Source organism: Rhinatrema bivittatum, chromosome 3 (genome assembly GCF_901001135.1).
Source record: "Rhinatrema bivittatum chromosome 3, aRhiBiv1.1, whole genome shotgun sequence".
Classification (NCBI taxonomy): Eukaryota; Metazoa; Chordata; class Amphibia; order Gymnophiona; family Rhinatrematidae; genus Rhinatrema; species Rhinatrema bivittatum.
Window position 1 is genome coordinate 90,102,571 of NC_042617.1, and position 12,465 is coordinate 90,115,035.

General features: G+C 41.5%; 1 protein-coding gene across 1 annotated transcript in view; it reads right to left on the reverse strand.

Moving 5' to 3' along the window:
- RTN4 (reticulon 4) overlaps positions 1 to 12,465 on the reverse strand; it is a 159,969-nt gene that overhangs the window by 99,121 nt on the left and 48,383 nt on the right. Inside the window, 3 exon segments of the mRNA XM_029593448.1 lie at positions 3,747 to 5,381; positions 5,384 to 6,061; positions 7,037 to 7,093. Of these exon segments, the coding sequence (XP_029449308.1) occupies positions 3,747 to 5,381; positions 5,384 to 6,061; positions 7,037 to 7,093 (2,370 nt within the window).

Below are 12,465 nucleotides of genomic sequence, written 5' to 3' on the forward strand. Positions count from 1 at the left end.
TGGTTTAATATTTGTAGTGTTGCCTTTTCATAGGTAGGGTTGTTACTGTGAGTGCATGCCATAAGACAGGTATAACTTTGTACGGATTAGTTTGTGTGCATTATTTCAGATCCTGGGAGTGTTTGGTGCTATACTTCTGTTTCCATTTGTGAAGTTTTGCACTGCATGCAGAGTGGCTTTTTTGGGTTTCCATTTGAGTTTGTTTCTATTTGTAATCTGTGGTCTTTCTGTACTTGAAAGTTCAGTGTGTGATAGAGGTAAGATTTTACTAGCATGTAGGCACTGTATCAGTCTTATTTATTGCGTTTTCTAATTAGGACATGCATTGGTGGTAAATTGCTGTCTTTTCATAAGTAGGGATATTGCACCTGGAAGTAGGGGGGGAGTTTGTGTTGCTGTTACTGAGATGACAAATCTTTTGTATGGTGAGTTGTAAGGCAAGTGTCCTAGTTCTGCTCTGTACCCATTGTTGGGGGATTTCTGTGGATGCAAAGTATGTTTACATTTAGCCCCGTGACAGTTATGTATTCAGGGTGTCCCAACAGAAAAATGGTTGAGAACCTCTGCTCTAAGTAGTCCCACCACGCTGTGCATTTACAAGAAAACTAAATGCTGCAGAAAAGGGACCTAGGTAGTCGCAAAAGCCTGCATCTAAATATGCCAGCCTTACAAAAGCTTGCATCTAAACATGCCAGCCTTACAAAAAAAAAAAAAAAACGATGACACTTCCAATCGGTCTTTGAACTTACATTTTTATGGCCAACAGTCCTCCCTTTCACCTTTGATTTGCAGATGGTTTGAAAAGTCTCCACCTTCCCACTCAGTCATTTCTTTCTATACACAAATTTTTCACATTGCAAATCTACTGAAAGAATCAGCAATAAAAAGGCAGCTACATCTAATTTTAGTTTATCTACCATAGGGAAAGTATTAAAATTATAATAGACGTGCGTGTTTCTGCTATTTACTCTAAATAGATTTTTATTCTATTTTCATAAAAAGGAATACCTCAAACCTCACTATGCTTCCTCCCAAACTCCAGGATATCTATACCTCCACCTTGTTCACAGGGATACATCTGGATCAAGTACCAAACCACCCAATGTGAACCACTGTGGACAAGACAAAAGGTGGCAAATATCTAGCACTTATAGTCTGAAAGTACATGAACTAAGCTAGTTCCACCATGACCACCATCTGGTGGTGTGTAGAAGGCACCTACAGGAGCTACTTTTATATTGAAGATTATCCCCACGTCTACAGGGACTGTTCCAGAGAGGCAGTGCAGGCATTTTCACCAAGTTTAACAAAAACCAAATAAAGACCAATGGAAAAAAGCCTTTTGGTACACAAGTAGCCCTAGGGGGAAAAAAAGGCAGTTCTCTTACTGTGTTTTAAGTCAGACAGTGCAAAATGGCAAAATGTTGGTCTTGCTTTCCAGCTAAGGAATCAGCAAAGCAAATCCGATCCTCAAAAAGCTCTCATCTAAATAAAGTGATGAAAAGGAAAGAAGGGCCAGCATGGTGGCTCAGTGCAGTACAACCTCAGATTCCTGCTCTCGGGCACTGGTGATACCTACTAGCTGATTAAGGACCAAGATAAGGAGCCCTGGTGCCAAGCCCTTGGCTGTCACTGTAGTGACTGGACAACAAGTTGGGAGGGGACACTACACATGAAGACTCGTGTCCGATTTGGTCCAGACTGAGCTGGAAGCCCAAAAGACCAGGAGAATGCAGGGTCAAACAAAAAAAAAACCAAAAACACAAACAAAGCTTTTTGTACCATCCAGGCTATTGCCTCTGCAGACATCCAGGCCACACAAAAATGAACACTCATTTTTTCCATTAGCACTGAAGTTATAGTAAAAGGTTCTACAGTTTGGCAGATACAGCACTGTCTGAACTATATCTTCTTTAAATTGCAAAATAGTATTATAATTCTATAAAACTGTCCCTACTGTGGCAGATCAAATAGGGCTTCTGTTGTAACCTAGCTATCAAAGAGAACAAAGTACTAGGGCAATCTTATTTGGAACCAAAATAAGCAACAAGTGATACTATTTCCCAGCATACTGTAGCAATGCTGTAATCAGATTAATAAGCAATTTTACAGCAATTTGTCACCAGTTATACATTCTGTGTCTTGCCTTTAGGTCAGTGCTTCCCAGCCTTTATATTTTACAGCACACTGTTCAATCCTCACGGCACAGTAAAATTATTCTCCCCCTCCCTCCAGCAGAAAGAAGTTAGCATTTTTTTACTTGTGCACCTCATTTTGCCAGCTTCAATCTGACTCCTGAACTTTTGGAACTAGTGTGTCTTGCGAGATTACAGGGCCCCCACACATTTGAAGATCAGACTGAAGCTGGCAAAGGAGTCACATCCAGGTAAGGACTGCTCTTTCTGCCAGTGGTAAGGAGGGTAAGATTACTAGTGTCCTGGTGGATAAATCTGGGACACTTGTTCCCTCCCCTGATATGCCCCCAGCTGGTCCTCCCAATTCTTTTGCTGGCCCTTCAAGTAGCAATGCATAATATTGTAGCAGCATTCTGTGCCTCCTGCCCCCCAAGCATTCACCCATTTCTCTCCTCACCCCCCTTCCCACAAATCATTCTTGCCTAACTGGAGCTCCAGCTGGCTATTCTGCTGTCAACTTGAGTCTCAAGTGCTGGAGCCCAGGAGAGGAGCACTGTACTCTAGGTAGGAAATGGGGGCGAGGAGCAGAGGCTTCTCTGCAGTGCGGTGCTGGCTCCCTGCTCTTCCCGTTGTCCCCAGTGCTGTCTGGTTGCTATGGGGTTATGACGGAAGGGTTGGAACAAGCAGCAGGAGATTTGAGATATTGTCGAATAAAGTCAGAGCCTGAGCCCAGGGAGGAGGATTTTGCTGGGACACTCACTCTTGAGAGGCACTGGTTACTCGATTAATGATTATACCACTCCTTTATAGCTACAGTATACTGGGAAAACAGTATCATTTTGTACAACTATTGGATAACTTTCTATCTGGGACATCTGTGCATCCTTCAACTTGTGTTTATTTGGACTATTTGGAAAACGTATGAGGTGGTTCTGGAACAAAATCCATTTCTAAGACTCCGATGCTCAGTGCAAACATGGGAAGGAACGTGTTCAGAGGTGCAAGTTAACTTGACAAGTGGCAGACAAGATTAAACCAAGGCAACCGCAATGACCATGCCCAGTGGTGCTGGACTGTTTGGTTCCAGGTTTTTGAAAAAAAAAGTTTTTTTATAATATTTTATCGTATAGCGCAAAGTTAAAACATGTAAGATTACCTGCCTTAGGATGCGCTACAGTTCTGCTGGAGGCAGCCTGGGTTCACAAGGAACCATATGGAAGATGAGAGGATGTGCTTGCCACTGAAGCACATCAATTTAGGGCAGTCCTGTTGCCCATCTGACAAGGACCACCGATGACCGCTTTAAAGAGGTCACCATTCTGGGTCCATATGAGGGACAGTAGAAAATAGCCAATGAGAAAGCATAGGAGACACATTCAAAACAGAAGAGCTTAGTTCTGGGCAACCTAAGAAAGGGTTTAAAAAAAAAAGTCCTGCATTGTCAAGTCACTAGGCATACATACAAATCAAAAGATGCACTATGCTGTGGTATTAAGCACAACTGCATGAAATGACAAAGCAAAAATGTTAATAGGAAATCAGAATATGACCAATGAAAAACAGGAACAGCACAAATTAAGTGAGAAGCAAAGAACAGTGGAGGCAGATTACCTGATGCTTTGCTCAGCGCTGCTGAAAGACTACCAGCAGCCTCTATCGATGAAGGCTCTCCCTCTCGCACACTTTTCACTTTGCTGGAAGAAAGTTCATCTTCTGAAGGACCCTGGGGCTTTACTGTACCCTCTAACTTCTCCTTAGAAGAATAGACTTCAGGGACCAGTGGAGCACTGCCTCCTTCGGGCACTTCTTTGTTTAAAGTAGCAGCTGACTTTCCCAAGGCGTGAGGGTCTGCACTCATTTTCACCTGCATATTCAGTGGCGAGAGGTCATGGAGCGGTTCTGTGCGAGACATTTGCTTTGTTTCATCCTCCAGCAGAGTCTGAGCTTTGTCATTCTTTGCCTTAGCCACACTCAATCCCATTTCAGTAGGAGCAGCCATTTTGTGGCCTACAGAGGATGCCCCTAGGTCTTCTATTATTGGAGCAGATAATTCTCTAGCATCTTTATCTTTTTTCAATTCCTTTGTATAGTCTGGTTCTTTGGTTGAATAAGCTACTTTGCCCAGTTCCTCCATTTGAAGAGGTTTCTCTTCTTTCTTAGGCTCAGTGAAAGTGGACTCGTCTGCCAATGCAGCCACGGTTTCTTCTAAAATGTGTGTTTCTGGCTGGAAAGACTCCAAGTAAGTCTTTTTAGAGACAGATACTGAATCAAATATATCCCTGCTTTCATGTCCTACTAAAGAGGTTTCTAGAGGATCTTCTCTCAGAATAGTTTTCATTTCTTTTTGATTGGCTTTGGGCAGCCATATATCAGTTGTGTCAACCTGATCAGATTTAGATGAAACTTCAAACTGCTGTGAAAGCTCAGACACAGGCTGGGAAGGAAAGTCCTTAGTTGCTGTTCTTGAATAGTCCTGGAAGTCATCCGACACTTTACTTTCTTTAACTAGATCACACGCAATTGATATATAAGGAGTCTCTTCTTCAAAAGCGGCCCCCTTAATGTCTGCCAATTTAGTCAGTTTCACAGTATCATCCATCTCTTCGTGTGCATGTGATAATGGCACCTTCACAGCCTCCTCGTAGGACGGTGGCTTTTCAGACTCCAACTTTATCTTCTCCTCACTTACAAGAGGTGGCACAAGATCCTCAAATGGGGAGGCATCAGATTGCAGGTTAGTACTATCTGTGCTGGTGGCAGCACCAGCACTTAATGGAGCTTCCATGACAATATCAGGCAAAAGTGGTGAGGTGAGGGCTTCGCACTCTTCAAAAGGCGAGAGCTGTTCTACAGGACTTTGAGGCTCTTGAGGCAATTCAGATGTCATTTGGACTAAATCAATCTTTGACTCGTAAGGTTTTGTACATGTTCCATCATACATTTCACTTTCATAGGCTTCTTGCACTAAGTCAGGAGTAAGACCATCAGGCATACTTGCGACGGCAGTTGTGAGACTCACTGGCAAACTATCTGTGGTAACATAATCCAACCTGTGACTCAGAGATTCAAAGAGTGGGCTTGCTGCGGCAATACCGGAACATACACTGCTCAACTTGTCTCCAATTTCTTCTCTCTTTCCTTCATCAGTTTTATTTTCTGAAGAAACCAGATGAATCGTATCATATGCTACAGTTGTATCAAGTTTAGGAATACTATAGGCTTCTGGGGCAAGAGAGGCAAGGTCTGTGTTATACTGTCCAGATTCATATTCTTCATAGTCTTTTGTACCATGGTCTTACCCACATTACCTACATTAACAGTATCAGATTCTCTCGCTTCATGGCCAGCAACCTTTACTGGTTCAAATGGTTTGAAGTCTACATATTCTTCTTTCATAGGACTATGTTCTTTAAAAGCTCCTTGAGGACCATATTCACCGGGGAAACCTTCAGATTTCACTTTCTCAGTAAAAGTCTCTCTAGCGTAGTAAACTATTTGAGGACTATGAACTTCAGAAGCAGGTTCTTGCTTAAATGCTTGGGTTTTGTCCAAGGAATCTTTTCCACGAGTCTCCATTTCTTCCTCCACATCATCTAGCACAGAAGCCTCCCATACAGGAGGCAAAATAAACTGAGATTCCATTTCTGAACGACCCAGCCCTACCGCTCTTCCACTACCTTTCTCTCCAAAGGAAGACAAAGTTTCCATGTTCTCTGTAGAGGGTACAGCCATCTTTGTTAGGGGCTCCTGTTTTGTTCCATCTACAGGCAGCTCAGGTAAAAACGTATTAAAGAACATGTGTTCTTTAACAGGCTCGGTAGAAAGAGGAGACAGAGAAGGAAGAGAAGCAGCAGGTTCAAGCAGCATAGATGGAATATCCTCTTGGCCAGCTGATAGATATGGATGCTCCTGCAAGTCCAGAACTTCTGTGACCATGGACAGAAAGGAAAGTTAGAGACCATACAAACAAGACTTCAAAAAAAGTGTTATCCCATTTCAACCCATCACCCAGCAAGAAACAGTCATTTCAGCAAAAAGCAGAACAGTGGTAAAATGTTAATCAAAACTGCACTAGCAAGCACACAGTAAAGTAATAGGAGCAGCAACATTGTGCAGTGTAAACATGCCAGGACAGTTTTCTCCAAACCTTACTGCCATACCTCAAATGTAATTTTTGCTTTAAAAGGTTAATATGGAATTTATTTTGATTCGAGTTACTAGATATAGAAGTGTGGGCAAGTAAATACTATTTGCCAAGTCTGGTTACTCACTAATCCACACTGCAGAAAGTTACCATGTTGAAAGCTTCCTGCTATTCACAGGTTTAATCAGCATGTTCAGCTATATAATCTAATTGTAAAGCCAAGAAAAACTTAATCTTTCAGTTGGCTACAGCACCATAAAATATCCAGTTTGCCTAATGGGCTTAATGCTCCAGGACTGATTTCCCAAGAGGTGTCAAGTACACAATGCTGCTGCAGACACTAAGAGGCCAAACAGTTCTGTAATATTTCCTCCCTTACATAAGGTGTTCCTAGAATTTGACATGGTTTGTATGCATTAAAAAAGTCATCCCCTAAATGGTTTCTCCATTACCTTCCACTATACAATCCCTATAGTCTACCCAAACTGGACATATCACCTCATCTAGGGCTGTATTAACAGTACCCATTTATGTAAAAAAAAAAAAAAAAAAAGGTCCATCATGCTAATATACTTTACCACAAATACTGCCGAGCTGACTTCATTTAAGTTATCACTGAACAAACTGCTAGAGGACATTCTAGATATTCTGCCTATATTCTAGAGGACAATGAAAATTAGAGGCAAGGGGGATAAATGCAACACAAGATGTAAAAGTTGACATACTGTAGTAGAAAAGGCTAGCGGAAAAGACTTGCCTGCAGAGGAGTGCATCAGAGGTGCAGATGCAACAGGAAGAGCAAAAAGGGTCTCATCTGAAAAAGAAATACAATGTGACCTCAGCAGAAATAAAGCTGTGCAGCTGCAAAGGGACAAAGCAAGCAAGCAAAAGTCCAGATCAGTATACTTACTACACAGCAACAGGGACAAGTTAATTCACTTACAAAGCCCAAGACAGGACAGATTTTAATCAGAGCAGGTAACATTTCCAACAGAACATGCAACAAAGCTTTCACCAAGACAAAAAATAAAGGTATGTTATAGTAAAGTTTACCTGTTAAGTGCATTGAGGAATCTACTTAACAGATGGCCAAATCCATAGGTATTTATTGGCAATCATGATTGCTATAAACTGGGAAGGGAGATGTCAAATATACTAATTCTAGTATCTCAATTGTTCCCTAAGTTTAGTACATTCATAATATTGCAACTGAAGGTCTTGTCTGCAGGCATCTACCCAATCAGGTACAGGTTCCACTTACAGTAAATAATTTCCAATTACAGTGTCTAACATCTATATATTTCCCATTTACTAATGGCTTCCCCAACTTCAAGAAAACCGTGGCAAGGACAACGGCAGGAAATGATCAAAGATCATGCAGAATCTGTGTCGACAATGGGCAGGGACAACTGGAGAACGAGTGGGTCAAGAAGTCATCTTTACCTGCAGACAAATACTTCACTAAGCTGGGTAAGGATCCAGTACTGGACAAAAAGCCTGCAAGGTGGTAGTAAAATGAATTCCTGGGACCCCTGGAACTAAAGGCAAGACCAACATAGGCATTTAATCCATGGATGCCCTGGCAACCAAAATTTAGCACATGGCACCTACTGCTGCCCCAGCTTAAGGAGTTGCTGCCCTGAATGAAGCAACTGCTGGGCTGCACTGAGGAGCTCGGGCCATGGCCTAGGGCAGACTCCCACCACCATGTTGCATGGGGGAGTAATAGACCAAGACAGTCCCCTGCCACCAGAAATCAGAACTAAAGCACAGAAGGGGAGGAGGGGAGAAGAGAAGAAAAACAAGCTAAAAAGGACATGAACAAAGATTTAAATAGATGAATGGGCCAATGTCACCAAGTGCTCCACTATTGTGTCACAACATAATGGATGGACTTTGAGAGGTTTTATTCTCAAACCAGAGATTCTCAACTCTATACCTACTGTCCCCATAGCCAGTTGGATTTTCAGGCTATTCACAAGGCATATATGAGAAATCTGCATACACTGAATCCCTAGTAAATATAGGCAAAGGTCTCCTAGATATCCTGAAAAATCCAACTGGCTATGGGGACAATGGAAGAGACTTGGAAAGTGGAGATTAAGGCAGCATTTCCCCAACACCTCTCCTACAGGCTCACCTCTCCAGTGGAGTTTTGGGATTGCTACAGGGAATATGAAAGATTTGCATATACTGAAGAACCAGTGTATGCAAATCTTATGTTCATTAGATAGGCTGAAAATCAAACTGGTTAGGTGTGCCTCCAGGAAAGGCTTGGCAAACTGCTTTACAGCATTCAGTCAATATGCAGTGTTTTCCTGGCTGGATTCTATGAATATTACTGACAATGGCTCAAAACACCACTCCACTCAGGAGGGAACACTTACTATTTTCAACCCAATTCTTTTACACATTAATACATGTAGGGAATTGGTATCAGAATGGATAGTGCTCTTTGAATGTCCAGGCTCTTGCCTGCAGTGGGCTTCAACCAGCATCATACCTGAGCACCAGGTTTCACGTCATTTACTTCTTCCTACACACTACTATTTTATTCATTTATCTTCTGAAATTTTTTTCTTATACTTAAGTAAAATTCAATTTGAAGTTTAAATAGTTTGTGGGAAGTAGTAAATGACATGAAACCTGGTGCTCATGTATGATGCTGGTTGAAGCCCACTGCAGGCAAGAGCCTGGACATTCAAAGAGCACTATCCGTTCTGATACCAATTCCCTACATGTATTAATGTGTAAAAGAATTGGGTTGAAAATAGTAAGTGTTCCCTCCTGAGTGGAGTGGTGTTTTGATGGATTCTATGAATGACAGTTTGAGGATGCTACTTCATGGTGAAATGGTAAATGATAGAAAGACCAGCTCATTGATTCAGGGCCCAAAGAAATATCCCAGTTACCAGCCATAGAAGCTTGAGCACTTTTAGGATATGACTCCATATCCAAATCTGATTTTTTCTCATCATCTTTGGTTCTCTACCACCCTGTAAATCTGAGCTCCATAATTAATCCAACTCAAGTCACCCCATTTCTTACCCTCAAGCTTTAATAACCTAGACCAGTGGTTTTCCCAGTCACAGGTTTAAGATATCCTGAATACGCATGAGATTAATTTACACACAAGCTGCAGTGAATGCCTTCCATATTCACTACAGATATCTTGAAAACACAACTGACTTTCAAAATCTGTCCACAGTCCACCAGCCAATGATCTAAACCAGCATTTTTCAAATCTGTGTGTTGCCACACTTCTGTCCCCCCTAGCTCAGCTACTCCCCCCATCCCAGCAAAATGGGAACTCTTCCTATACTCAGGTGGAACGTGGCATGAGAGCTGGAGTCGGCAGCACCAGTATGTCTTCTTCCAACCCCCTGCAGCCTGGAAGAAGTGGTGAGCAGCAGCTGCACGAGAAGAGACCATGCTAGGTAAAGTGTATGCAGCATCTGCCCAAAGAGCAGTGTGGCCCGGAGCAAAGAAGAGCATCCTCAGCCCCCATGTCCAGTGGGACTCCTTTCTCAAGGCCACGAGGGCTGGAAGAGGCAGCGGCTGTTGCTTCTGCTACCTACCTGTGTGAGCAAGCGAGCATGTGTATGAACGCCTGTGTGACAGGAGAAAGTTGCAAGCAACCTCCCTTCCTCCTAATTCAATCTCATGGCACCTGGAAATCAAGTGTTTCCAGTATGCTGTTTTGAAATATTTTATTGGTGTCTAGAAAATCTTTGACTTAATCATTGATATTCTATTCATCAGCTGTTTTGAAATAATCTGTTTATTAGTATGGTTTTACTGCTATTGATTTTATATTTCTTGCTTTATTTTATGACTGGTGATTTCTCTCCTTTGTTGCACTGCATACAGAGACTCTGGCTTATTGTTTCCAGTTCAGTTTGTCTGCATGTTTATTTATGCTTTATGGTCTCTAAAGCATCCTATCCTCCCCCAAAGGAACTTTGAAGCCTAAATGAACAAGCAGCTAACTTTTGAACATAGTTTAATACAATCTTGTGTAAATAGTTATTCAATCTTTCTGCGCTCTACTCTAGTCCCTCAGGACCTGTTCACTTCCTCTACTCTGCCAACTTGTTCCTTCATCCCCGTTTCATGTAACTATTTTTCTCTTTCCACATTTCATGTGTTATTAACCCTGTTATTTGTAAACAGATGTGATATGCAAATGAATGTCTGTTAGGGGAGGTTTACACATGATTGAAGTGAGGTATTCTGCAGCATGTAGTTTCTAGGTAGGGCTCTATAGCAGCCTGGCTTGTTCCATTTTCCTAACAGTACTGGAGTTTTAAGGCCTGGTGTAATTTTCTTAGGTAAGGTGGCTACAATTAGAGTGCTGAAAGCTGGTGCTCTTCTGGTATGGGAGTTTTACTAGTTTATATAATGTTCAGAGAGAGTACTCATTTTTCTCTGACATTAAGAGTAATATGGGGCTTCCCCCCACTATAGATTGTAATGAGCAGTGTCTGTCAGGTGTGTCAATGAGAAAAAGGTTGAGAACCAGTGATCTAAGCACCTACCAAAAACTAGTGAGGCCCACATCAATCTGTGTGTAGCCAGTAAGCCATGCGCACTTTAATCTGTCCATTTTCTGCTCATCACCTGTCTGCCTCTGCTCTTAAGTGAAAGGTGGGTTGTTTTTAGATATTGCAGCTTTCCCCACCCACTCTGTTCCTACCACTGTCCTATCTATTCTGCAACAGTACTGGTTTCTACAACTTTGTTATATGGCAAAAACCCTTTAAACATTCAGACATCTTCATATTGATTACTTAAAAAGCTGCTCTCCCATCACAGGACACTATGTAATAAAACTGAAAGCTTTGCCGAGCAAACCTTGTGTGCAAACTATTCCAACGTGGCAAGGAATTTTGCACACAAAGCGTGTATAAAGACATGCATACCGATCAACACCTTCATACATAAATTCAGATGCTGATGACAGCATTAGCTATTGCACTCCAATGCAGAGTGGTGGGCAGGCTTAACATTTAAAATTTAAATCCTAGTCACAGGTAGCATCACATTCCTGGGGCTAAATCATGGTAGAGGTCCTATACTCGACTTCTGCACAAGTTTTCTGCAATGAAAATATGCACAGATATTTTGCATTTTTTGTACATTTTCAGGTTAGCACACTTTACATTTAATCTCTTTATGCATTTTTCATACTATAAGCTTACTGCATCAAGCATATCTTTATCATATGAGTAAGGAAAAATGTGACTGATGTTCAGCACACTCATTTTATTATGCTGAGCCTGCAGAAGACTAAGCTTTTCAGGCTGAAACTGCTTTTTCCATTTCAGGAATGGTCAGGTGGATGGTCACAAGTTTAGCTCATAGCAATATCCTTAAATTCCATGTTCACACAAACTCACATCCCACATTTGCAGCTACTTTTCTGTATAAACTACATACATGTAAACTATTTTAATGTTTAAAACTCTTTATTCAAGCAATATAGCACAAAACTTTGAAAACAGACTGCAATGATGCCTTGTAAAGAACAATGAATGGCTTATAACTGAATACAGTCCTCGAAAAATACAAGGTCAGTTTGTAAACTGGCTTCCCTTTTCTAGATTGTCTTACGATCCTCCTTTCTGAATCCCATGAATTTCCAATGGCATTCATGTAAATAACTTGGCCAGGATGTCTATTCTGGTACATCCAGACTCCAATGATTGTTATAATACCCCAAACCTTAAATTTCTATATGCAGAACTCAGGGGTACAAATACCAATTACATACCCATTGTCCATGTGCCATTTCAAGCCACTATAAACTATTCAAGCTTCTAGCTCTGCCAGAAAGGCTCTGAATATAGGTTTCCAAAAATCTTTATACACGTGAAGGAAGAATGAATTGCCAACAACTCCATAAACATTATGTAAGGTGCTGTGCCACTGCCTTAAAGAGGAAAGATCAGCCTCAAGCCAAACCAGCGAAAAAAACACATTTAGATAGCTCCACTCCAAACACCACCACTTACAGACCCAGGGGATAGGACAACCCAAAAGATCAAAGTCAAGATCCTCTAATTTCAATATTACAGGGCATGTTATTGGTATTAGTCAGCAATTGGGCATGATTAGCTTTCATAGTTGCCTTACTTCTTGGCTCCAGCATCACTCTCCTTACTGGTCATCTGCTTTAACCATAAT